This window comes from Varanus komodoensis, unplaced genomic scaffold, assembly GCF_004798865.1.
Source record: "Varanus komodoensis strain SLA01 unplaced genomic scaffold, ASM479886v1 scaffold187, whole genome shotgun sequence".
Lineage (NCBI taxonomy): Eukaryota > Metazoa > Chordata > Lepidosauria > Squamata > Varanidae > Varanus > Varanus komodoensis.
This window is the reverse complement of record NW_025335543.1, coordinates 91,587-118,905: the sequence shown is the minus strand read 5'-3', so window position 1 is coordinate 118,905 and position 27,319 is coordinate 91,587. Positions and strand designations below refer to the sequence as shown.

Below are 27,319 nucleotides of genomic sequence, written 5' to 3'. Positions count from 1 at the left end.
GATTCAATCTAGATAATTTAAAGGACAATATCCCTCACCCCTGACTATTGGTCAGGCTGGCCAGGACTGTTTTGAACTTCAATACAAAACATCTGAACAGCACCAGGTTAGGGAAGGTGGTCCTGTCTGATAGCAGTGGTTCTCCAGCAGACTCTGAAGATGAGCATCAGGACCTTCTGTGCCCACAGCTGGCCATATGACTTACTCTGAATAGTCATCATATGGGGTGAGGGCAGGGGGGCCTCATGGTAATAATTACAGAGTTCCTCACCCTCGGATCAACAACCAGAAAGGTTTTGATGCGGTTCTCTCTCAGGTACGAATCACGTGGCCAGCAACACACTTCTTCCACTTCATACACTTTGCCCAGGTGTGACAAGGTGGCCTCTGTGATGTGAACCCTCCTGAAAGGAAAGGAATTGACATGACTCTCTCCTGCACACCATAGATGAGCTCAACACAACACAGCAGTGCAGTTGTGGGATCCTTCTGTGCATTGCCATTGGTTCCCTAGAGCGACTTGTGGACTTCTGACCTCTCTCACACATAGAGCATCGCCCACAAAAACCCCTGGAGGTCACCACACACTTAGGCTCCCTCTGGCCAGTAGAAAATGGCAAAATGGCAAACAGGTTCTGCTCACCATACAGTGACCATGAATCCTGCAGGCGCATGCTCCAGAAATTCCTCTCCCCTGTCTCTTGGTTCCAGGGATGGTGGAGGACAGGAGAGCCTGGCGGAATGTTGTCCATGGGGTCATGATGGGTTGGACACGACTTTGCGACTACACTATCTCTTGAAAGCAACACTGTCCACATATTTCCATGGGTCAGTGCCCACTGGAATTTGTCGAGGGAGCTGCTCATTATTTTTTTAAGATATTTATTTGTTTGTATGTTTGTTAGAGTTATAGCCTGCTTTTTCCTTACAATGAACTTAAAGCACCTTGCATCATTCCCCTCCTCCTGCTCTCCATCATATCCCCACAGCAACAACTCTGTGAACTGAGTCTGTGATGGGCCCAGTTGGTTCCATGGTTGAACAGGAACTAGAACCCAGGTCACCTGAGTCCCAGTCTTGTGCTCTTAACCACAACACCACAATGGTACCTAAATAAATATGGACATCTGGAGAGTCAGTGTGGCATGATGGTCAGAGTATTGGACTGGGATCCAGGAGATCCTATCCTGTTGTCATGAGAATAAAATGGAATATGGAAGGATTGTGTAAGCCAGCTTGAGTCCCTCACCAGAGGGGGGAAAGTGGGATAGAAATGTAGTTTAATGTAACGGAGCTGATAACAGCGATGGAAAACTGATAGCCGATTACATTAGAACATCCCAACTTAACACTACTAAGAACAGTAAGGTGCCAAATGGACCATATTTTCATTGCCACTTTCTTGTGCCAGGTAAACAGGACCAAGGTCTGGAAAGGTTCCAGGTTCCAGGTTCTACTCCTGTCTGGACAGAGTCTCCCAAACTCCATCCCTAGCCTAATATTCTCCATCATTCAATCCACTAGATTCCAAAAGGCACCACCCCTGCACCAGCAATCCCAGCTAGACCCTTCCCCTAATGTGCTACTCTCCATCCACACCTACTGAATCTCAAATAGCATTTGAATCTGTATTTTTCCAGTTCTATCCTGGCTCAGCCTAGAGTCCCCAGTAAGGTCTTCCAGTGGCTGGACAGGTTTCAGAACCATAGAAAGCTCCTTAAAGTTGAGACTAAAACCTGGCATGACTACAGCCCACCTTGATGACACCAGAACCAGCAGCTTCCACTGGGATCTACACTCTGCCCTGGAATCAGATGACTTCCAGAATCCACCAAGATCTGCTTTAGCTTTCCCTGCCTTCACTCTACAGCTCAGCAGCACATTCCATCTTCCACACTAATGACCTCCTCATTAGAAGCACACGGACATCTATTCTGTTGTTGTCGCTACTGGTGCTGCTGCAATGCCTCCCCAGGCCACTAGAAGGCAGCATTCAAAAACCCAAAGAAGAAGCCACACTTTCTCCTAGCCCATGTGGGAGTGCCCCTGCTCACCGTCTCCCTTCTCTCACCCTGGCACGCCTCCGGCTTCCATGTGGTTGGCTAGTGTCACATCATCTGACCACACATCATATTGCCATTTCTGGAGTCCAATCACCCCACACAGGACGTTTCCCGAATGGACTCCAACTCTCATGTTGATGTCCACCCCCGTGGCATCACGCAGCTTCCTAGGCAGGGAAAATAGCTCTGTGTTACTAACATATACAATTCATATTCAAAAGGGAATTGTAAACTTATATCTATGTTTACATAACTATATATTACCCTACATTTAACCCCAGGGCCTTCCTCCAAGCACCAGCTCTGAGGGAACCTCAGAGAGTGACAAGGGGGAGGGCTTTCTCTATTGTCCCATCAATGGAACAACCTCCCCACTGCAGCTTCCCTGGCACCAAATTTATTACCTCTTTAGCCCCAGGTAAGCAGCCCTTTATGCTGAGGCTTTTTAAAGTCTTACTTGGACACCCAGTGGCTTGAGGGGATTGTGCATCCCAGATGTTTTACAAAGTCAGTTTTTGTTATTGTTTGGTTTAGCTATTTTAAACTTTCTATTTTTCTCCCGATTTTTGGTATTTTAATGCATTGTATTGGCCGTTTTATAAATTGTTGTAAACTGTGCAGAAAGCTTCAGCTGTTGGGCAGTCGGTTTTCTACTGTCAACAGAAATGAACATAACAAATATCTAAGCACAAGAAAGGCACTCTTCCATGACATATCCAAAAACAGCGAGTAACACTCTGAGAGAGCAGTTCTATCATCCTTGAATGACTGTCCTAAGGACCACTGTATGGGTGGAAGACCCCTTCAAAGGTTGGAAACTGCACTGACCTTGGAAAGGGGAGTTGGAGATCCAGCACCAAGTTCTTACAGCTAGTGTGGAGAACAGTGTGCTGACTGCCTCCCCAAGTTTGGAAAAATCAACCTCGGAGGAGAAGAGGGAAGTGTGGGTGTTCTGCTGGGCAGTGGGAGAGGAAACCAGAAAGGCCAGGTTAGAGGATCCTGGTGCACCTCCAGCCTCATTTCCTTTGACTCCAGAGCACCCTCAAAAGAAGCATTGAAAAGGTCGTCAAAGGCCAGAGGGCAGGCCAGAGAAGATGGCCTCCTCTGGTATTCCCTGCCTTGCCCATCTTAACCTTGCAAAGCATAAGAATCCTAGAAACTTTTGAGTTTGGGGGCTTCTGAGAAGTCCATGGAATCACATCCCAACCATCTTATGTAAGAAGCTCAGCTTGGATTAAAAAGTGTCATACTTTACCATGGAAATAAACTGACTAAAACACCTCACTGACTAACAGAAGCCTTTTCTGGCTTCTGTCAAGAATCAGACACCAGACAGAAAACATTTTGCTGCCTAAGGCAGGACAACAAAAATGTGTGTGTTTGTGTGTCCCTTCCTGAAAGCCAAGGTGCAAAGTGCCCAAGGCTGGTTAAATGCTTTGGCACATAAATTAGAAGATTCCACAACCAGCTCTCCCACTCCTTGGTAGAAATGGCGGTAGTAGAAATAAAGAAAACATCCAGACAATCGGCTGCCCTTCCAATACAACTGGCCTTGTATAGAGAAAGGGGGACTATAAATTGCAAATGCTACCTCTGTAGTCCTTAAGGAATAGGTGACTCCTGCAGAAGAAAGTAGCCCTTTAATTGTCCTTCACCCAAGCTCTTAAGGCTTTCAATTTAAGAAATACAAGAAATAGCACATCTAATTTACCCCCAGTGGGACCCAAGATAGTTTATCAAAATCCCTTTAAGCTCTCCCCACATAACCTCTGGAAAGACATTACTCAAGGAAGTGGGTGGGTGGGTGGAGAACAGATCTTCAGTGATACACACAGGGCTGGCCCAAGACATTTTGATGCCTTCAGCAAAAAGACAAGAGAGAGGGCCGCTTCACCCATCCCATATACAGAAATGGGCAGATAAATCATAATTCAGCACAGATGATGGGATGGCATCTTTCACACCGCTAGAGGTCAGCAGACTGAGGCATTTCCCCACTGCCCTTACTGCCCACCACCTGAGGCAACTGCCTCACTTGACCTCATGGTAGGACCATCCCTGGACAGCCATGCCAAACCAGTGCATCCCATGCCACAGCTGTTCCCATCGCACATCCGTTGCACACATTTGGCCACCAGTGCAGCGCCACAAGCATGGTGGTTGGATTGCAGGGAAAGGCATATGAGGTGTGACTGAGGGAAATGGGTCTTTTCAGCCTGGAGAAGAGGAGACTCCGAGGGGATCTGTTGACAACATACAGGTATGTGAGGGGGTGTTACATGGAGATGGGTAGAGACCTGTTCTCCCCTGCAGAGGAGGCCAGGATGCACTCCAACATTGCCAAGCTCAAGGAATCAAGGTTCAATTTGGATGCCAGGAAGTACTTCCTGACAGTTAGGACCCCGAGGGTATGGAATGGGCTTCCATGGGAGGTGGTTGAGACCCTATCAGTGAGGGTGTTCAAGGATAGACTGGACATGCACATGGTAGGCATGTCGTGAACAGAGCCAGCTGGAGCCGGGGGGTCAGACTAGATGGCCTGGGAGCCCCCTTCAGACTCGCTCTGTTTCTATGTTTCTAATGCCTACCACCTGAGGCAGCCGCCTCACTTGACCTCATGGCAGGACCATCCCCAGATGACCATGTCAAAGCAGTGCATCCCATGCCACCACTGTTCCTATTGCACATCCTTTGCACACTGGACAGAAACCCTCCATAGCATCTCCAGTCCTGTCCTCTACTCACTTGATGGCTTGGCACATGTCAAGGCCCATCTTGACGCAGTTTCGGGCATGGTTGGGCAGTGACACAGGCAGCCCAGAGACGCAGTAGTAGCAGTCGCCCAAGATCTTGATCCTCATGCACTCGTTATCCTAGGACGGAAGAGACAGGTTTGCCACCCTGGGCAATAAGTTGGTCTTCATGGCCACAGGTGCCTTGAGAGCCACCCAGATGGGTACCATCTCAGCTCAGAGGGATGAGCAAGTCAACTTGCATAGACCCGTATTGCTACTCATCCTCTTTCTCAGCGCTGCTGCCCCTGGCATTCTTGACTGGCATCTCACCAAGTTGCCAGATGTGCCCACGGCTGAAAAGTTTATTTATCCTGCTAGAGTGCACCCATATAAATCAATAGGGTGTCAATGAGTCTTGGCAAACTTAAACTCCATTAATTTCAGTGGGTCAACACTGAGTATGAATAATCCTGAACAAAATACTGTCTGTTTCATTGCATCCATCCTTCCTCTCAAGAGTTCGGGACAGCATATATGGTCTTCATCCTCACAACAGCCCTATAAGGTAGGTCAGAGATGCCAACTCTCACCCAAAGTTACCCACTAACCTCAAACTTTGGACTCCCCATTCCAAGACTAGTGCACAAATTGATGGATTAACTGATTGACTGGCTGATTGCTATGGTCCTACCTCATTTATATGTTATTCAAGGCAACATGCCTAATTCTTTCTGCCTATTTTAGCCTCATAAGAAAGAGACTGAGTGTCCCAGAGTCACTCAAGAAACACTGGGGTGGAGCACTGATTTGAACCATGGTCCTGGGAAGGAAGGAGTTTGCAGTCAGGCACACATGGAGGGCATTGGATTGGAGGAAGTGGCTCTTTCCATGGCATCTCCCAACTCTAAAGGTATCAACAGCACCTGGACTTCCATTCACGACCTGCTGCAATTCCACCCCCATATGCTGAGATGGTACCTTTGGGGAAAGGGGACCATTTAAGAACAAGCACTTTAAAAATGCTTGAATATAAGTCCCATACATTCAGCCTTCATTCATTTTGTTGGGTCAGCTGGTTTGGTTCAGGAGATTTCAAGGCTGCCCTTCAGCAAAGCTACCAGTATGGTATACAATAAGAATTTTTAAAGACACTACTAACTTTATTGGGGTGGGAGGCTGATATATCCCTGCCTCCATGAGCAGCCTCCTTGGCACACCTGGGGTACAGCTCAGCTCAGGCAAACAGTTCTCTAAAGGAACTGAAATTCCTAAGATCAGTCGTAAGTTAGGTATTTTGGGAAGAGATAGACCTCATCCCCATGTTAAAAGACTCCAGCATGGATGAATTTCCCAGCAGGCCTCCCTGTCATGGTGGCAACAGACCTTCTGCATAATCAGGTTGTGATGTCACAATTATGTGCGGACCCAGACAGGATGCATTATTGGAGTGGCTGATGAGTCACCTGCAAACCTAAAATGGCACCTGGTTCCAGGTGGCATGGCTTGGTTCACACAGAGCTCCAAGCCACTGAGGCCAGGAGAAGACTTCATGTGGGCATCATTCCTAGAGGCTTCTCGCTATGTGCAAAGCACCCCACCCTGCCTTGGCTCACCTTGGCAATCTGATCGAACTTGCCGAAGAGTTCATTGAGCATAAGGACCAGCTCCTTGGGGGAGCATTCGCTGGCCAAGAGTGTGAACCCCACAATGTCTGCGTACAGGATGCTGAAAGGTGGAGGATGAGAGAGAGAGAGAACAACTGAGTGAATTTGTTGTTTATGGGGAGCCTCCAAAGCCCTCCATCCCTAGCCCTGAGCCTCTGAAACTCAGCCAGATAATCTTGCAGTACCTGACGTTCTGGTGCCGTTTGACATAGAGGTTATGGAAATTGTTGGCGCTCTCATGCCGACGCTGTGCCTGGCCTCCATCCCGCAGCCGCTCAATGATCTCAGCCTTCATCTCCAAGGCAATGTAGGCAGGAAGGATGGACAGGAGCAGATGTTCCTACAGTTATCAGTCACACGGGGGGGAAGGTGTGGAGGAGAGAAAAATACCACTGGGTGAATCTGAAAGCGCCTTCCAGGACTGGATAAACTAATGCCTTGGGATGCGTGAGGAATCCATCTCAGTTCATTTTCCATTCACTTTTGTACAGTTTGGATCTTTTGGACTGAATACAGGCTCAGAGGCAAAGTCCAGTCAAAATCAGCATACTCTGGGTTTGCAGTGCAGTTCACAGTCCAAAAAAAAAGGTGTTTGGTAGCATTCTTTTGAAAAATGTGCATGTAAAAATAGTTGGTGTGGAATAGCAGTTAAGAGACCAGGACAGGAACTCCAGTGACCTGGGTTCTAGTCCCCACTCCACCATGGAGGCAACTGGGTGATTTGGGGCCATTCACAAACTCTCAGCACAACTTACCCCTCTGGGTTGTTATCGTGGGGAAAAGATTGAGAGCAGCAGGAGGAGAATGATGTAAGCTGCTCTGAGTTCTTAAAAAAAGAAAAAGGCCGGGTATGAATTGAATAAATAAATAAATACATACATACATACTTGAAAGTGCACAAATATAAATCAGGGGGAGAACATGCATATTTTTCAGACATGTGAACATAGGTACATATAGAAAAAATGCACATGAAAATATGCGTGGTTATTCATGAAAAAAGGAAAACAGAACAGAACAAAACAAAACTCGTGATTGGATACAGACACAAGTCAGAATGAGTGTCTGTAGGAAATTGGGAGAACTATGAGAAGCTGGATTCACGCATCCCTACTAATTCCTTACCAGCTTCAGCAAGAAGTGATTTAATGCTGAGCTGTCTTGACTCTACAATAAGCTGGTAGTGAACCTTGAAGCTTCCATTAAAGGGAGAGGGAGAGGGAGAAGAGTGTGTCCAAGCTTTTCCCTGAATATCCAGAGAAAGATCCATCCTCCAGCCAGGCAGTTCTCACTGTGTAAATGAAAAACGCATATCAGAGGGACCTGATCCATAGGAACATTGGACACTGCCTTACACCAAGTTATATTTTTGACTCAATAACTGCTGGTGTCTCCATAGGAGTTTTAGACAGAGAACCTACCCGGAGGCACCATGGATGGAACTTGAGACCTTTGGAACACAAAGGATGTGTTCAGCCACCCTCTGTACTTCTTCTCACACTCACCTGGTGCCGCTTTTCTGACTCCAGCTTGACTCGGGACTGGATGAGGTTGAAAGTCTCATGAAAGGTCTCTCCCAAGGCCACCTCCATCAGGTGCTTGTGGTAAGCACCCACCAAGTTGCCACAGACAAAGATGACAAGGTTGGCCAAGAGCTGGAAGCAGACAAAGGGTGCTGAATGAGAACAAGTTGGGAGATGATGGTACCATGATACAGGGCAGGTAGAAGAAAGCCCAGGATGGAATGCCACCTGGGTGTACTGGCCAGTGGTACCAGCAATTCTATTAAAACACTTGGGTGTTCACCACAGCCCCACGGTTCTAGATTGAGTGGGCTTCCATTCCAGGAGGGTAGCTTTCACTGAATATGAGGAGAAATGTCTTTACAGGAAGAGAAGTTCCATAAGGGGAGCAGTTTCCTACAGTGGGAGGTGTTGAAGTTCTTTATACCCAAAATCTGGCTTCCACTTTGGCCCACATTCCAGTGACAAGTAAGGCTGAAGAGAAAAGGGGGAGAGCCAAAATACCCACCAATGCCAACATATTGGGTTTAGGGTGCTTACTGCTGCTGGCTAAGCCTTATGAGAAGAGTTTCTGCCATTTAGAATAGGTTAGGACTGGAATGCATGAAAGTGGGGAACTATCAAATGATCAGTAGTCAGGACAGGTTCTGAGACCTTCTGCGGAATCCCACAGGGTCAGATTTGCTCTTCAGCAGAGTCAGATTTGATCTCCAGCTTTGAGGATCTCATCCCCAATATGGAAGGTTTTCCAGTTCAAACAGAGGCTTGGCAACTGTCTGCTTGGGATGCTCCATATGAAGATTTCCTGGAAGGATCAGGGGGTTGGATGAAATGACCTACATAGACCCCTTCTATGCCAACACTTGGACAGATGATGAAAACAAGAGGTATAGCAAGAAATGGATAGATGGATGGGCAAGTGGGTGGGTGGGTAGGCAGATAGAGAAGTGGACTGGAGGAAGATGGAAATGGTGGCAGAATGTATGGACGAAGAAGTGGAGAACTGCAAAATGGACAGAACTGACAGGCAAAGGACAGAGGGATGACAAAGCAGGATGGCAAACTGACAGACAAAGTGGATAAGAAGGTGGAAATGTCGTATGCCAAGCTCATGAGTGGCATCATGAAGGGAAGGATGGATCCAAGGCTCACACAGCTTAGGGAGCTCGATCTTTGAAGAAGCATCTCCTTCCATACATACTTGCCTGCCTCCTAAGATCTGGATCGGAGGTCCTTCTTTGGGAACCCTCTTTGAAGGAGTTTGAAAGAGTGACTACCTGGAGAAGAGCCTTCTCTGTGGTGGTACCCCAGCCATGGCACATGTTCCCCAGAGAGGTGTGCCTGTCGCCGAAGCTTTTTTCGTTTTGGAGCCAGGCCAAAACCTTTTTATTTTCCCATTATTTTAAATGCTAATATTGTTTTAAGCTTGGGTGTTATTTATTGTAATATCTTGGTGCTGTGTCTTATTTTATTTTATTGCATTACTGCCCTGAGACATAGTGAAGGGTGGGATATAAAAGCTTTAAATGAATAACTAACTAAATAAATAAGGAGTTGATGGCACACTGCCACATGGCACCCAATGCTAAAGCGCCTGTCAAGATGTTGGCCACTGCTCTAATCCTTCTGTACATGCACTTTCTGAATGCGACTGGACCTCGGTCATTCCTGAGGCGTGTATAAATGGGGGCTGTCTAGGCCTATAAGTGCAATCAATACTGCCTGCAGATAAAGGAAGTAAAACCTAGGAGAGCACAAGGAGCTAAAGATGCGACAGACTGGTTGGTCCAAGGATGGAGAGAAGGCACATCTGTGTGGAAGTGTGCATCTCCCAGTAGTCAAGTTGTGTTGGGGAAAGTGGGTTAGACTTACCTGCACAGCCAAATCCATCTGTGAGCCATGCCCCATTGAGAGGTAGACAGTCAGGACTATGATGTGTGAGAGAGAGGAGATCATGCCAGCCGCCACTGCGTCTTTCATGCCAACAGGCAACATGGTGTAGACAATGAAGATGATGAAGAGGAAGAAGGAGACCTTGGAAGAAAGGACTTGGCATCAGTCATCCTTCCAGCTGCAGTCACATTAGGGGAATAATTTCCATTGTATGGGGAAGGAAGTCCAAGTCTGGCAATTTGCTGGGGAATTTACCCACCGCATTCCTTCTAATTTTGGAACAAGCATCACAAGATCCACCAGGCCAATTAAAACCATCAGACTTTCCAAGCTCTCAGTTCTTCCACTATGGCCTGGTTCTTCCATAGACAGCATCCATCTCTAAACCCCGCCTCCCCAATGAAGAATGGACTCATTCGGTTAGATTTCTCCATGTGCAAAGAAAGTGGATATTTCTCCTTGTGTGCTTTCATTCACACCAACAGTTCCTGTCCTCAGTGGTCCCTCAATTAACCTTTTCATTTTAAAAAATATCCTGCTGCTACTCTCCTAGGATTGTACCACTTTAAGGGGTACATGGTAGTTGACATGAATAGATGCTTCTCTGGGGTTAAACAATACGGAAAGGCCTATATACAGCAAACTACACATTCAAGAGAACCCTTAAACGCCATTTTGAACCACAGAGTGGAACAGCTTTCCATCACATGAGCCTGCCTCCCCACATTCTGCATTCTGAAGTGGCACAGTCCGCATGCGGCTGGCATCAGCCCTTGGGATCCTTGGATGGATGCTAACATGTCCTGGAACCTCCTCACCAGGTGGCAGGTAAAGATAAGCCGGAATTTAGAATTTTCTGCTATTTAAATTCCCTAGAGCCCTAACACAGTTTATCTTAAGGAGGAGTAGGATTAACACACAGGCTGCAAACCCTCCCCTTTGGCCCAGCTTCCCTGTTTCAGGGATTCAATTGCACACAGCATCCGGCAAGGTGCCGATTTCCTTTAAAACAAGATAGAAAGCACACACCTTGCTTTAGGCCAAAATTATGCTCCCAGAAATCTCCAGGGACTGTTCTTGTTTTAAACTTTCGCATTTGAGGGGACTTTGGCACTCACTGTTCCCCAACCCTGCTGCCATGCCTCGCTTGGAAGAAGGGTTCAGTCCTGGCAGGTCCTGGGATAAGTTAGAGATCAATCCTTGGACCTCGGAATGCACAGGGGCATTATGGGAAATTCAAAATTGCAGCCATCCGGTGCCAGTCAGAGAGGTGAGCAATGGCCCTTGGTGATGATTGGTGGAGAGCCACTGACAGGCAAGCTGAGGGGGGCTAGGATGAGCAGGCAGCCCATGGAGAGTCCTGTGCCAAGGTGCTTTACAAGCCTAGAGCCACTCCGAAGCCCAGAAAGAGAGCAGAGCTGCAATCTTTCTCCTGGCCATGTCAGAGGCAGGACCCACCGACGATGCTAAATCTGCTTCACTCAAGTGTAACAGATTGTCAAGTGTCTGCCATTCTGCTATCCACTCACTGATGCAATTTGATACTTAGTAGATAATGTCATTTTACTTGGGTTAATAGTCACATGTACTCATGCACACTTGTGCTTGTTTGGAAGTGCAAAGTTGTGCATGATCTAATGTAAAATTGCACAAAACTGCCTGAGACTTAAAGTGAAAAGTGCAGCTCTCACATCTCCATTTTCATATTTTAGAGGAAATGCACCTTTTTTGTTCTGCTCTTCTTTCCCTCCATATTTTTGTACATCTACATTTGCACACACTTCCAAAAAGTGTTCCTTTTCAGTCCACAAGTCTGTGCTACTCAAAGCCAGTCAGATGTGGGAGAGACTTCTAAACATCCAAAATTCATTTGAATATGCTGAAGATTTCAATAAACTCCCTAAGATCTATCAGTCTTCTCATACTGGTAAGGTAGATTCCCATCCCATCATGCTGCCTCAATCAGACCTCACCTGGTCCCAGGCACTGACCACCCCTCCTGTGAAGACAAAGACGTAGCCCATGGTGATCAGGCAGGTCCAGATGATGGCAGAGAAGAGCCGGGTGCATTGCTGGAAGATGCTTTCAATGCACACCAGGACCAGGATGAGGCTGAAGACGGTCAGAGAAACAAATAATGTAATCAGAAAACCCAGGTTGGAGGAGAAATCCTGGGGAAAGAAGGGAAGGCAAGCATTAATCTCACACCCACGTGCAAGCCCTGCCTTTCGGCTAGGGAGTGAGAGGTCCCAATCCTCGCAAGGATGGAAAAAGTACACATGCTTTGCAACAAAACACCCCCAGTTCAACTGCCAGCAATCTTTCACTGGAGAGAAGAAAGTGAAAGAGCCCTGCTTTAGACTCTGAAAAACCACCCAAACCCGAGGTCACAACTGGCCATTATATTATGTGCATCTAGATCTTTTTCTTTTCTTTTCTCTAAAATAAGTTCAGGACCCCTGATCTGAATGGTAAAATCCCTCCCTAATTCCAACAGAAGGATCCCAATCTGTGCCTCCCCTAGAGTAAAAAGGGGAGGAGCAAACAGCTGATGGAGACATATGCAAAGTGAAGTCTGTTCTGGGCCTTGGATGGATGGAACCTTGGTCTGAGCAATGAAAGAGCACTGCATGATCAGAGGAACAGGAAATGTTGCAATGAAACAGGCAGGTGGTTCTTGAAATGTGGGTGCAGCATACCACTCTTCCCCAATGTTTGATTTCTCCCCATGCCTTTTGTGCCTCCAAGCAGATATGGTGGTTTTCTGTCATTTATTTCCTAGCACCTGGTATACTGTTTTTGAATGTGGTAGTTCTATTGAGATCATCCTGTTTCTTTTTCTATACCATCCAAGCTGGTCTCCATCACCACATCTTACAGTGGTGAGTTCTACAGGATGTCTGAAGAAGTCCTTTTCTGTCCACCAGCAATCAATTTCTCTGGGTGACCCTAAGGGCTAATATATGACAGATGTAGGAAAGGTTCGTCTAACTCCTCACCATCCCATAAGCTTTTCTCCTTCACTCACTCACTCCTAACCTTTAGGAGTGAATCCTCTCTTTTCTTCTTCTGCACCAAATTGGGAGATGATCTCTTCTGCTTTTTCCCTCTAGTTCTATCATATCTCCCTTTCAAGAAGGGCTAACTTCTTGAAAAGTTAACTGGGGGACAGCTATGCTTATACCAGGAAAGACAGTTCTTTAACCAGCCCAGTATTCTTTATACCAGGGTCTTGAACCTCCAACCTGTAAGCTAAACTCTGGGCCACCTGTGGTCAGAAACCAATCCTCTGGTGTTTCCTCAGGGGGCTGCTTCTGCCCCAGCTTCAGCCCATTTCCCCCTCCCTGCAGGTCATTTGGGTGTTTCTGTTGTGTTCTTACCCTCATTCTAGAAGATTGAAATGCCTCTTCTGGGGCTTCATAACTGGCACTAAGAGCCTTAAGATGCAATGCTGTGCATGTTTAGACAGAAAAAAATGGGGTGTGATTGGAGGATGCTGGGAATGCAGGGCCCTTTTTCTGTCTAAACATGAACACGATTGCACCCCTAAGCTCAGATGGGATGGCAGTTTTGAGATCAGGCCATGACCCTTCAAGCTTTTACACCACTGGCATGTAAGCAAGAGCTTCTCCAAGCTGGAATGTAGTTCTTGCCCTGGCAGAGAGCTCCACAGGTCTCAGGGAGGAAAAAGCTTTTTTCAGCACCTGCTCCCTAACCTTAACCCAGGATGTGAGTGACTGAGCCTGGGAAATCTCCGCACATGAAGGAATGAAGATCCCTCCCCCAAAAAGTGTATCTTGCAATCTGATTTGCTGCAAAGCACTAACTGTTCTGACCCTCTTTCCTGGGCACCCTCACTCCACACAGCCTTCCATTCCCCACAACAATGCTTACTTACCCTGCCATCGGCGAAGGACGCAGCAGTGAGAGACACACAGATGCCCAGCACGATGACCAGGAGGAGAAGGATCAGGGGATACTGCTGGCTCAAGCTGTAATAGGTTTGGTAATAGAGGTCCTCTCGAGGGGTGTCGCTGGATGCCTGCAGGCGACGTTGGCAGGGCATGGCTTCCTCACCCCCGCCAGGGTCTACCTTGCACGGAAATGTCACCCGCTCCTTGTCCTTAGGACTGCTGCAGCATGGTGACCCAGCACCCCTTGCTGTCACAAAAGCTGCTGCTGGTCAAGGCTGTGGACTCCCATGGTCAAAGCGGATGAGTCCAGCCAGGTGGAGAAAGCCCCCTTGGCTATGAATGGAAAGCCACAACTTTGCAGATCACCCTGTGGATCACAAGGCTCAGGAAAATCTTTGTGGGTCAGGGGAAGTCAGCATCCTCCATGCAGAAAGTTTGGGATCACAGGACCTGAATAAAGAGATTTTTTTTTAAAGCAAGGCAGTGATAATTTGTCAGGAAGTTAATCTGGGATCTGTGGCTAATCACAACTATCAGTTTTATCTCAATGCATCTTTAGACAAGTTATCAATGCCAGAATTTTTTGGGATCATTGGCAGCAATATGCTCTGCGTACACTGGACGTCAATCCATAGATTTCCTCCATCCAACCTCACCACTTAAAATTCCCACCATCCCAACTGAATTCACCAAGGCATGGATTTCAGGGAGTGGGCAGTGAAAGCCTATGCCCCCAAATGTGTTTGCCTCTCAGATGGTGGGAGGCACCAGGCACATTGGTCGATTGTTTTTCCTGAGCAACACAGAGAAGTAACAATGGGACCCATTTCCTTGGGGCCTGGCTATGCTCCCTTTGCTTGAACCTCCCAGCAGGGGCAGAACAGCAGGGCTGGGGCCAGGGGTAGGCACAGCTAGCAGCTGCTGAGCCCACACCCCTTCAGGGACCCACTGCCAAGAGCCTCTGCACTTGGCCCTGCTCTTCACCCTTTCAACCTGCTCGTTGACCTGCAGAAGTTGAGAAGGCAGTGCAGAAGATGCACCTCCCTATTCAGTAAGCAAGTGGTGGCCATGATGGGAAGGAGGAGGAGAAGAAGAGCAGCTGGTCCTAATGGTAGTGAGAAGGTGGGCTTACTGAGGGAGGAGGTCTATTGGCCTTGACCTAGTCTTGTCCAAGGCCCTCAAAAACCTGGAGCCCACCATCTGCTGGAGATGTTCCATCTCCAGATTTCCTTCCTCAAACAAGGGGTTGAATTAGACCAGATCCAAGGCTCAGTCCCAACTCAAGGATCATTGAATGGTTCTATAAAAGCCCATCTAGCTTTCAGGTTATTTTTATTACTCATTACATGTCTATCCCACCCACAACCAACACTCTCTCAGCAGTTCACAACATCTAAGTCACCCATCCAAATTTCAACCAGACCTTCAACCAAGCTTCCAAGATTAGGCAGGATCAGGCACTTCAGGTAGGGATACTTTGGTTGGTAAGTTTGCCCTTTCTTCTTCCTTTTTAAGGGACTGCTTTGAAGATTTAAAGGGTGGAGGAGAAACCATGAAACCCTGAAATAGTCTGTTAATAATCACAGCCTCAGGAATGAAACAAAGCAAATAAACACCATCCACTCACTATCTAAACTGTCAGTACTCTTGTAGGCTTTATAGTACTAACAGGAATAACAACCAGGAAGGAAGGAATTCCTATAAAGTTGGTTTTGGAATTGTAGCGAGGTTGGCGATGGTCTGAGAGCAGATCTTATTGGAATGGCTGGGATTGAGTTTTCTGGAAAAAGCAAAGGGTGATGGTGAGGAACAAAGAAAATTGGATAGAATCTGGCTGATGAAAAGTAAGAGGAGGCAATTAGGAAGATAAATATTTTCCTGACCAACAACATTTTTCCTACAGTGATAGGAAACACTTACATTCCACTTTTGACAAAAGGACTCCCCTTTTAAGCCTTACATGACGAAAGGACCCCGCTTATGCTCACACTTGAATACATGAAATACAGACAGGCTGGCATTAAGGATGCAGAATAAAGGAGAGATCATCTGATAGGGCAGCTGGATGGGCAAAGTTTGAGGGAAAGACCCAAGCTTGCCAAATGCCTCTTTCCCCCATCCCTGCCACAGTACGCACCTGAAATCTTTTTGGCTCCCCCTTTTCGCTACAACTCACTTCCTCGGAAATCCAGGAGCTTTCCTAGAGCACGATGCCCTGTTACAGGTCCGCCTCTACTCTGTTCCCTTGCATTGTTCAGCGTCCTAAGGAAGTGACATTTCACAAAATCCTGGCTTCTCTCCCTGGTACTTGGTGTCTGGATTTCTGGGTCCTCCCGGTGCCTAGAAGCATTGCCTGGGAGCGGAGGCAGGCAAAGCCCAGTGCCCACTTAGTCTGCTGTCCCCTCTGCCTGGTTTGCCTTCTCCCCCAGACACGCATCCACAGCTCCCCACTTCACAGATCCCGTCCACATGGGCCCCATTGGCTCCTCACCTGCTCCAGTTCCACGCTCGGAGCTGCCTCCCTGAATTCCTGGCTGCTGTTCAGCATGCAGTTGCAGGAAGTCTTCCTTGCATAGCCCAGCCCTGTCACTGAATCGGAGCTTTAAAACTCCTGCCAATTAACGCTTTCATCTCCACCCCAAGGGTGGGATGAGGGGATTTCAAAGCCCATTGCAGCAGTGCTGGGTGCCTCACCGCTGAGGCGAGGCCACGGCCAAGAATGTGTTTTAAGCTGCCTTCTGAGACAAAATATCCCAAGCACTGCATCTGTAAAATCAAGCTGGATTTTTGATGGTGGGGGGACCACAGGAGGCAGTGCTGAAACTAGGGCTGGACCTCAGGGCCAAATTCCAGGGTTTTGCATCCCTATGGGGCAGAGGTCTGTGTGTGTGTGTTGGGGGGGGGAGTGATGAGACCCTCAAGGCAGCTGGAGCAGATGCTCTGTTATCCCTCTTGCTGAGACGATTTAAGCGCACGCTATGAAATGCAGATTTAAGTGTAAGATTTGAAGCTGCACTGGCTGCTGCTTGAAAGAAGGTTGGTAAACAGTCTGGTGGCTATGACTATAATGGATCAGGAAGGCTGAAGCAGCTACAAAGCAAGGAAACATGGCCAAGCAAGAGTTGTGTGCTTCTCCAATGCAAGTCTGTGCGTGGCCACCCCCAGGCATAAAACTATTAAATCCAGAGTTTTAGCTTTGTGACACGGTGTGGGGGTACCCAAAAGCAGAAGAGAGGGATCAAAAATGCAAGAAAAGGACACACCACTGCCAGATTTCTGGGGAAGGGAAGATTTTGCTGTGTGGCAGGGGGTGGAGAAGATGAAAAGGGCCGTTTATCATACTATAAATGTCATTTAGATCCCAGCAAAACTTGCTTCAGAACAAGCAAGTGTCTTTGGTCTTCACAACAACCCTGCCAGGTAAGCTAAACAAGAAATGAGTGACTGGGGAGTGAAATTTGGATCAAGGTCTTTCCGTTCATAGTCTAAGTATCCACTATACCATGATGTAAAGGTGTTTTTATTTCCCTTGATCATACTTCACAACTCCTCTAGCAATGTTATCAGTGCAGCTCAAGCCATCAGAAGCATGGCAATGGAGAGATAAAATTAATAATCATTCATCTTCATCATCATCCTCATCATCAGAAGCCCTGCTCATTTCATCCCCTTTATATAGTTGAAAAAAGAGAGATTAGCTGGGGGTGAAAAGTGTATTTATCAGTTTGCAGGTTTCAGAGTTATTAACCGTAGTCACTCGGTGAACAATATAAGTTCAGCGGACTTCCAAAAGGATTGTTTTGCAGTAACGGCACCAGAGAGATTTATATTCCGGTTTATGGCAGGGAAGTGATGCAACAAGTACACAATGCAAGACATAGCAGCCAATCCTAAACCTCTCCAACTTTAAACCAGCTTCCTGGCTAAATCGCAGAATGAGTCACTGGCTCAGAGTCACGCAATGGGCTTCATGGCTGAATAGGGACTAGAACACAGATCTCCCAAGTTCCAGTCTGGTTCTCCATCCACATCCACCATACCACCCTGGTGCTCACTGGTTTAATGAGAATTAATGAGAATTGCACCATGTTTGTTGTGTTTGCAGGACTCGCGTTCCGAGTGCCTGTAAAAGACGAATGGCTGTCCCCCTTCCCAGGCCAGTGATAATTTCATCACAAAATCAGTTGTGGAATTATTGGTGTGTTCCCCATCTCACAGTTCAAGTCCTCTTGATTAGGTTGGAACCTTGAGGACCCCTTGAGATGAAACTTCAATTCCATCCAGTGAAATTTAAATATATGAACAGATACTAATTAGACAGATTTCAGCTGCTGGATCATTAATGGATGCCATGCGTGTGCATGTGTGTATGCACCCACACATGCACCCACATTTATACCCCATGATCCACCAAGAGACCGGTGGGAGAAAAGGGGCCAAAAAGAAAGGGAAAGTAGCTTGGATGTGGAAAGGTGAAATCATGAAAGAAATCAAGGCCTTGAATGAATCAGGCAACTAATGAGGCCAAAGGAAGACAGCGGCTTCCTGACGCATTTAGAGTCGCTAATGAGCAGGGCAGCTAATGTCATTTCTTGCTGCTTTCCATCCTTCACAGCACAGATGCCGTCCATCAAGGGCCTCCCATTTTCCCAGAGCAGAGAGTCATTTCCCCAAAGTCAGGGTTCCACACTGCCTGCCATTGCATCGCCATCCCCCCCCACCCCCCCAGCCGGTGCTTTCCACACCTATTGCAGGTAAGGCTGCCTGCTCACCAGACTCAGCTTGGCCATGCATGTTTTTTGGGTGACCATGGCTAGAAAAGACAGTGATGGTCTAGTCTGCTCCAATGCCACAGCTGTGAAAACACGGCTGCACATATCTGGCAAACAGGCAGGTCTTCCACTGAGTTCTGCCCCCAGGTGTACTAAAATATCCTAGACTCGCTCCCCCCCCCCGCCAAACCACTGGCTCCACTCCCCAAACTCCACTAATTTCCAAATTGTTTATTGCTGCTGCTGCTGCTGCTGCTGCTGCTGCTGCTGCTATTATTATTATTATTATTATTATTATTATTATTATTATTATTATATTCAAAGGCAGGGCACATTTGTTATAGGCAGCTATCTAACAGATAATGCTTTTCTAGGTATTCCAATACTGGAACAGAGGAAGGGGGCAATTTCTACAGTTATTCCTCCCTGGATAAAAGGTGGGGCATTTAGGGGTGGAACTGGGCATGTGAGACATTTAGGGGTGGATCTGGGCACGGGCAGTCGAGGCTGCAATCTCTGCTTGGACTGCAGATTTCTCAGTGACCCACAACTGGGTACACAATACCAACCCACTGTATTTAGGAGGCTAAAAATAGGGAAACCCTCCTGGGTGTCACTTTCACCAGGGCTTCTTGGAAGAAAAGTGGGGAATAAATGTGGGAACATTATTTTTATTACTTTGCATCTATGTCCCACTGTTTTTCCCCTTGTGAGGAACCCAAGGCTTTCTTTTCATGCTCACAACAACCTTGTGAGGTAGATTAGACTGAGAATGAGCAGCCAGCCCAAAGTCATCCGGCGAGCTGCATGGCCAAGGGGGGACTAGACCTCAGATCTCCCAGGTCTCAGTCCAACACTCCAAGCCCTGCTCCACATTGGCTCTCAATGCACGCATAAAGGAAGGGATACATTTCCTTTGGGGCTTAGGAGGATCTTGAGGGCTAGAAACTTCATATTCTGTTTTAAAATGTGGTGTGTTTGTGTTTAAATGCAAGTGGGTGAGCACAAAGCTGTCCTCACCTTTGCATCCTTAGGACACGGCCTCAAAGAATGTCACCAAATTTCCCTCTTGCCCTCATTTGCATTTGGCAGAGATCTGATCGCCCTGGCTTTGAGGCTTAGCACAGTGATGAAGCAAACCGCAACACCTAGCTAGCTTTTTCCCCCTGAGGGCTGGGAAAATAAAACCCTCAACATGCCCTGGAAACCTAGAACATCACCAGCAGGAAATGTTGCCATCCCCAACGAACCGCCCAGTCCTATTTTGTCTACCTCTGCGGGAGAGAAGAGAGGAAGCGCCGTTATTTCCTGCTGCTCATTTCCTTGCTGAATCACAGCAGAAGAAAGCTGCGATCCCACCCTGGGCGGGTTGCAGCTGGCCCTTCTCCAGCATTTTGTGGCCAGCTGAAAAGCAACCTTGCCAGAAAGGGCCATGGAGTCCTCCGCACACCAGCCCTTTCACCTAATAGCAGTCCTCAGCAGTTGAACAAAGACACTCTGCACATGCTCAGAGATACCCTAATCCCTCTCTTTAAGACCTAGCCCTGATCCTTGACATCAAAAAGTCATTTGAGGATTTATGATGATGTGCTTTTTGTTCTATGACCGACTTGAGATATTTGTGATGGACATTTGTCTATTACCATCCGGTAATAGAATTCATTAGAATTACTATTTAATTTATTAGAATAATTCTATTTATTAGAATAATAATTTAGAACCAGTAAATAATGGCTTTTTAAGGTAAATAAATAAATCATTTATTTGATTAATAAAAAAAGTACTTTTCTAGAGGGCTATGCCCAGAGCCAATTTGGACTTCAACATAATTCTGGAAAGGGATCTGTGGAAAGACTGAGGGAATGAGGGTCCATGGAGGTTACCAAGAATGTGCACTAAGAGTCCAGAACTTTCCCTCTCTGGCACTGCTTTGCATTTCCAGAAGACAAGCGATTTACAAGTCGCTTCACAGTAGGCGACAAGCCAAACGCAGCCCACCAGAGCTTCAGATCTGCCTTTCAGGGTCCCCCAAAGGCCATGTTTTCTGCCCCTTGCCTTCCCTCTGTCCCCCCATCTCCATTTGATGCCTCGTCCCTGGCTTTTGCACTCCCCTGCTCCTTTCTAAAATGTTGAACCATCTCTCCAAACACTCACTTACCAGCAACAAGGGCTTTAATCTAAACTCGGCTGGTATTCCCAGTATTTGGGTCATGCCCCCTTGCAACCCCTTCCACCCTGAAGACCCCACGAGGTTCTCCAAACCAAAATTCAGCCCCCAGGCTGGAAGTCATTCTTTACAAACTAGCAGCAGCTTCTCTGGATCTCTGGGACTGAGCAGTTTTCTTCCTGCACTGCGCTCTCTCTTTTTCACCCAAATTGCGACGGATGGTAGCTGGGATGTTCTACACAAAAGCACATCATACACCAGAGCTAGTTACAGTGAAGCAGGCTGGTATGTGCTGTGCCTTTTAGACTGCAGGAGGACAACATGGCACAAAAACCAGGAAAGCACCCAATAAGTGGGTGATGGGGAGGCACAGCCTTCCTCAGAAACCCAGAGGATGAACTTTGGCTGCTGCACTGGCCAGATTTGGTCCCCAAGTTTGAGGTCCTGCAGCCCCGATGCAGTGAATCTTCCCATTCATCTGACGGGCTCTGCATTCTTGACTCTGACCCACAGCTGCTATCCAAGGGCTGTCACAGAAACGTCCTTCTTCCTGAGCACCCTGTGAGTGTATCTTGTGCACTTTGGTGAGGAAAACCATCTTCTGCATCCAGGAAGCTGCAAAAACAGTGCTTTGCTTTGCTTTGTGTTGCTTTCCCCACAAACTGCCAAGTCTCCTAACACAGGAGGAAGCGTTAAAGACTGAAGACCAAACTGAATGAGACGGGGCACCATTCCACATGGCTTTTTAGGGTAAATGGCAGGTGGGGTGGGGGGAATCCCAGTGTGGAACCTGATATGGTGATGGAGAACGTCAACACTTTGCTCTTCCCTGCTGGAGTTCCAAACCAGATTGGGCCATGAGGGTTTGCTATTTGGTGATGGGCAGGCCAAAGTGGGTCAGGGAGGGAAGGAAGTGGTGGGGGAGAACCTCCCATATTTTTTCCCAGGGCTGACTTCCCTCACCCCATGCAAACAGCAGGTCTCGTGCTGTCATCTGGACCAGGACTATGGCGGGGAATAAAGGGTTCTGTTTCTACTCTTCTGCACAATCTCCCCAAACACATAGACATGCATTCCACTTTCAAACACAGGTTGTGCCATAGGCAAATCTGGTCCAAACACATCCACTATGATCCTAGAGTTTCATGAACTAGGGTTCATCCAGTACATTAGATATGTGACACATCATCATCACAATCACACTGCATTTCTATCCCGCTGTTTTCCTACTTGTGAAGAACCCAAGCCAGCTTGCTTAGCTTCCTTTCTATCCTCACAACAACAACCCTGTGAGGTAGGCTAGGTTGTCACCCAGTGAGCTTCATGACCAAGTGGGGACCACAAGGCCGATCTCCCAGGTCCCCTGTCCAACGTTCTTAACCACCACCCCACACTGGCTCACCTTACTGGTTTTCAATCACACGTTCCTGAAGTGGAACTGCCATCCAGGGAAATGTATCCTGTGATGGATTGGGTCAGTCTTTAAGGTACAGCAACGCTCTCAGTGGTTTATGCTGAGCTCTTGAAATAGAACCTCTGATGATCTGTGTGGCTTGAACACCTGGGGGCGGGGAAGAGGCCTCTGGAAATGCTGCAAGATCTAATGGAGAGCAGTTTAGAGGAGTTTACTGGACCCAGCCCTCTCTCCTCTTTCCATTTCCAAGCTAACCTAATGCTCGCCCTCTGGTCTTCGGCCACCACCTGCCACTTTACAGATAAGTCCATGAGCATCCTAGTCCATAAGTACTCCAATGCACGAAGCCCATTAGGAGTTTGGCTGGAGCCCAACAAACTCATTACACCATCAGCTCAGAGCTGCAGCAGAAGTGGTGCCGTCTGCCAAAAGGCATGCTCTTGGCTGGGGACCTCTAGAGAAACTGGCCATGTTGGAGGCAGTGGAGAGAACCGGAACCGCAGGGAAGATGTAATGAAGCAGCTGATGGGAAAGTCACTCCCTGAGGGATTCTGTAATGGAAAAAGGCATTGCTTGATCTCCTCCCCCCCCCATCTTTTTTTTTTTCCTTTTTGAGCTTGAGGGAAGGCCCCAAAACCCTACATTTCAACATACACAAATGCATGTTTACCCAGGGTTTTTTCCCCTGTTAAAGCAGCCCACAGATTAGACTGGGCTCTAAAGCACAGTCCTAGACTGGATCTACTAGATAAACTGCATAATCCCACTCTGGGTTGATTGTTCATAGCCAAAGACATAATTACAGGAGTGAATGTGAACAATGCTAAGCTGTATGCGGGCTGTAAGTTCACTGGAATGGAGAAGGGCAAAACTCGCTTCACAAGGAATCCTGGCTGGTTCCTGCGAGGGCTGGCTGAAGCCTGCACACATTCAGCAGGGTGCAGATCAAGTCACAGGGGCACGTGGTCCCCCGCTTCATGGACAGATTCTTCCGAGGGATCACTGGTCTCTCTGTCTTTCTCTCTCACTCTCTTCCATCAAACTTCTACTGATTTTCCTCAGGGGACGGGCTTCACTCCTTGGTCCTCATACTCAGCATTTCTGGCTTATGAGACTGGTTTGCTGGCTGAGGAGTTACAGGTCCAGTAGCTTTAGCCAGGAGCAAGGTGGTGGATCCACCTGGCCATCTCAGCACAGGGGACATCCACATTCCTGGCCTGGAACAAATTCCCTGCCCAGGGGCCAAAACAGAGATGACTTTGCAAGTGTGTCTCACTGCCACGATTTCCCTTCACTGTTACCTTAGAGTAGGTGCACTGGGCTATTCTCAGGAGAGTGGTCCTTATTATGCAAGCTAACCTGGGCAAAAATGCAAAACTGCAGATCCAGTCCCTCCCAAGAGCGGATAAGAAGCCTCCCACGGTCCTTTCTGTGCTGCTCTTGGTCTCTGTAGCTTGGCCAGCTTCCCAGGAAGTTTCACCAACAGCAGTGCTGTTGGCAGAGTCGGATAAGGGGATTCCTGCCAAATCCACTCCTTCCCTCCTGCTTCTTGTTCTTTCCCTGCCTTGCAGACACTTACCTGAAACCCACAAATCACACCCCCAGGGGACAGCTTGCTTCTCCCTGCTGCAAATAAAACTTGGTTTAAAGTTTTTCCCAAGACTCACATTGCACAGGGACTCCTCAAGGAGGAGGAGGTGGAGGAAAGTGCATCTCAGCATGTACAGAGTGCCTTTCTTTCAACAGGACTTGGCCCAGATGGGGAGAGGTTGATCTCATGGTCTAAAATGGTACATTCCAAATATGCCAGTTCTCAGCCCCAGCCACTCTCTCACCATCCAGTGCAATGGAGACCCAAATTCCACTCCTTACCTCGTCCCACCTGCCTTCATCTTTTGCCTATGAATGCAATGGACCAGTTAATTGTCTCCACTTGTCCTTCTTGCCTGCCTCCTCAGTTTCTTCCACTGCACTGTGCCTTCCACTCCAGGCCTTCTGTCACTCTCCTTGATTCATTACCCCGGCTAGATAACACAAACCCATGTTTGTGCGAGGGAGGAGAATTTTCACTTTCATGTCCTTCTTCTCCACCCCCCCCCATTTGCCCCCCCCCCAGTTGTAGGAAGAGGCTGCAGCATGGAGAAGGCCTGAAGGTTCAGCTAAGCCTGTTTGACGGGTTCCACCACCATGGACAAAGGCCAGAGGGTTCCTGCACAGGCTTTTCTGGCCAGATGGTCACTGCAGGACGTGGTCTGATGGTACATGATGCAGCAGCTTTGCAGAAGCTAAGCAGGTCCAAGCTTGGCCAGTGCCTGGCTGGGAGACTATAGTGGGTCCACATCCATGCTCACTCCCCACTGGAGTTGCATAGGATGGATGGTGGGATAGAAAGAGGTCAAGTCGGCTGGCAGATGATGAACCCTATTAGCACAGTGGCTAGTGGTCAGGGGAGATGAGACTGGGAGTCAAACTGCAGCAAGTGAAGGGACAGAGATTCCCCACCACCAGAACACTCACACAGCTTGGGACCTCAGTACCTGAGCAAGCACCACTTCCGGCCACAAACGTCCCACGTACAATGATCAGGAACTGGGGCCTGCCTCTGATTGCCACCTCCAAGGGAGGCTTGGTTGGTGGCCACAAGGAGAAGGACCTTTTCAGTGGTGACCCCACCCCCCAGTTATGGAACAAGCTCCTCACTGAGACCAACCTGGCATCAACGTTCATATCTTTTCAGTGCCAGGTTGAGACCACCCTCTATAATGGGGCATTTAATTAATTTTATATTACATTGGGGCATTATGTCAACTGCTTAACAAGTCTTGTGACTTAATTGAATAGGTTGTTGTAGTTTTTGCATTTTGTTTTGTATTTTATGATGATTTATTGTACTGTGCATTTTTACTTGTTCTTATTGCATATGATCTGTTGCTGTGATTTGCCTAGAGAGCTTATTGGGCCAATAGAAGAGAAGAGAGTAAAAATAATATAATAATATAACAAATGTTCAGAGAAGAAAGTTTTGCCATGAGCCTGTCACTGTGGCAGCTAAATGGAACCTCCAGATGCAGGAGCAATCTACCCATAGAAAGCAGCTGTTGTGGACCACTGCTACTCAAGTTAACTGAATGTGAGGCAGGGTGCATCAGGAGACTGTGTGTCTCGGCACTGGGAAAGTGTATGCAAAGAAGCCCCTCAGTTTTACACCTTGCTTGTACATGCCCACAGGTAGCAGCCTAGTGGCAGCAGAAAACCAGATGGTGAGCTAGACAGGCCTTAGGGTTGATCTGCCAAGCCAACTCTTCACTGGAGTTTATGTCACGGAATAGTCAGAGAGCAGAATCAGGCTGCCGTTTCCACAATTGATACGACGCACTCTGAAAAGCCAGGAGCTCCTGTGACTTGAAACCGACCATTCCTTGGCCAACGAAAGCCTTGAGAAGCCCAATGGCAAAGAAGACAACCCAGAACCCTGTGGGGCAGGTCCCTCTGCAAGCCATTTCCCCTTGCACTGCTTCCATCACCCTCTATTCAGCCCCTGCTCTCAAACTCCCAGCTAGCTGCTCAAGCTACAGCCCCCCTTTGGTCAACATTTGCCAGGAGAATGAAAGATCTGGCAACAATCCTTGTGTGATCAAAAGTACACCATCAAACCCCAAGTTCCAAATGAATCCACTATCAAGATTGATTATGACCCTCCTTATTAATCCCATTGCCCAGTTCACCTCCTGGATGGAATTTCTCCTGAACTAACTAAAAAGTACATGCAGAGGCGGCAGAACCTTATTACTTTTTGGGTGTTACTTTTTTTGTACTTTTTGTGTACTTTTTTTGGTGCAAGAAGCATTTTATTTATTTGTTTCTTTGTTTATTTATTTATAAAATTTGTATGCCGTCCAATTACTTGCATCTCTGGACAGCTTACAACATAAGTAAATTGACCCACTCTGGCTGCAAGTTAATAAAATACAACAATAAAATTCAATATTAAAACATATTAAAATATTGATTAAATTAAAAAGGTCTTAACCTGGCACAGAAAAACAAATAACGACGGCGCCAGGTGGATCTCTCTGGGGAGTGCATTCCATAGTCGGGGCGCCACTGCAGAGAAGGCCCTCCTCTGGGTACTCTGTCTCCTAATGTCTTCTAAAGAGGATTCCCAGAGGAGGGCTTCTGTCGCCGATTTTGTTAAGGATTGATGACCAGATCCTGCACCCAAAATGTCCAAGTGCTCTGTAGCTACTTCTTTAGATAATGAGATCACGGAACATCGGTTCCACTAGCTAATTTAGACCTTAAACTTCAAGGTCTTACTGGGGGCAGGAAAGGGGGGCTTTAGAGTATCACATCAGATGTGAAACACACCACTAAGATTTTTCTGCACCCTACAACCACCATTCCATGCTTTGCAACTGCCTCCGCATGCCTGTTATGTTAAAATACCAAAAATCCTTTTTGTCAATGCTGATTAAAATAAGGATAAATACCTTGATCATGTGCAATTTTAAAATTAAAATGCAATGTTGCATTTTAAGCTCACATTAAGAATGGCATCCTCACAATCACATGGGGGGAAAACAGGGTCTATTTCAGCTGCCCTGATGTGTTGTTCCCTGCTGCTCTTTAGGTGGTCATTTGAGGGGTCCATGGCCTGCAGGGGATCTTTGGCCCCTTAATGCAGGTCTTGGTGCTCTATCAGCTTGAAGGAGCCCCCAAAGCGCTGCTTCGGTTTGACGAGGTTCTCCAGTGATTTGAGTTCTGCCCTTCCATGGTTCTGTGCCAGAGATCCAGGTTACAACTAGCATCCATTCTTGTTATCATAGCACTCACCATTGAAATCACGGAGCAAATTATCTCATTTTAGGCCTAATATTGGTTCACACAATTGTGCATGGGAAAGCAACCGGGACTAAATGTGCCTAACTCAGAAGTAAGGCAAGACTTTTCTTTTTCAATGATAGCAAGAAGGCAGTTGGCAATGCAGGACTTGTAGCAAGGACCTCCCAGCATTCTCTCCCTACCTTCCCCGCTGCTTCCCTTCTCCATCCACCCACGCTTCATTTTCCCATCAATCATCCACCTTCCTGCATTGCTAATTAGCTTTCTCGCTGCCCACTGGAAGGCTCCAGAGAATTGCCCTTGCCTGTCCTTCCATGCCTAATGAGTCTCAC

At 47.4% G+C, this 27,319-nt stretch overlaps 1 protein-coding gene across 2 annotated transcripts in view; it reads right to left on the bottom strand.

The window, feature by feature from the left end:
* ADCY4 (adenylate cyclase 4) overlaps window positions 1–16,014 on the bottom strand; it is a 43,689-nt gene extending 27,675 nt beyond the window's left edge. For both annotated transcript variants that reach the window (XM_044426836.1, XM_044426835.1), the window contains exons 1-10: window positions 15,930–16,014; window positions 13,777–14,242; window positions 11,852–12,049; window positions 9,858–10,019; window positions 7,968–8,117; window positions 6,648–6,802; window positions 6,412–6,523; window positions 4,809–4,936; window positions 2,072–2,230; window positions 272–404 (exon numbers count right to left, since the gene is read on the bottom strand). In XM_044426836.1, coding sequence (XP_044282771.1) covers window positions 272–404; window positions 2,072–2,230; window positions 4,809–4,936; window positions 6,412–6,523; window positions 6,648–6,802; window positions 7,968–8,117; window positions 9,858–10,019; window positions 11,852–12,049; window positions 13,777–13,944 — 1,365 coding nt within the window. In that variant the 5' untranslated portion in view covers window positions 13,945–14,242; window positions 15,930–16,014. The remainder of the gene's footprint in view (window positions 1–271; window positions 405–2,071; window positions 2,231–4,808; window positions 4,937–6,411; window positions 6,524–6,647; window positions 6,803–7,967; window positions 8,118–9,857; window positions 10,020–11,851; window positions 12,050–13,776; window positions 14,243–15,929) is intronic.
* Window positions 16,015–27,319: the final 11,305 nt, after the last annotated feature.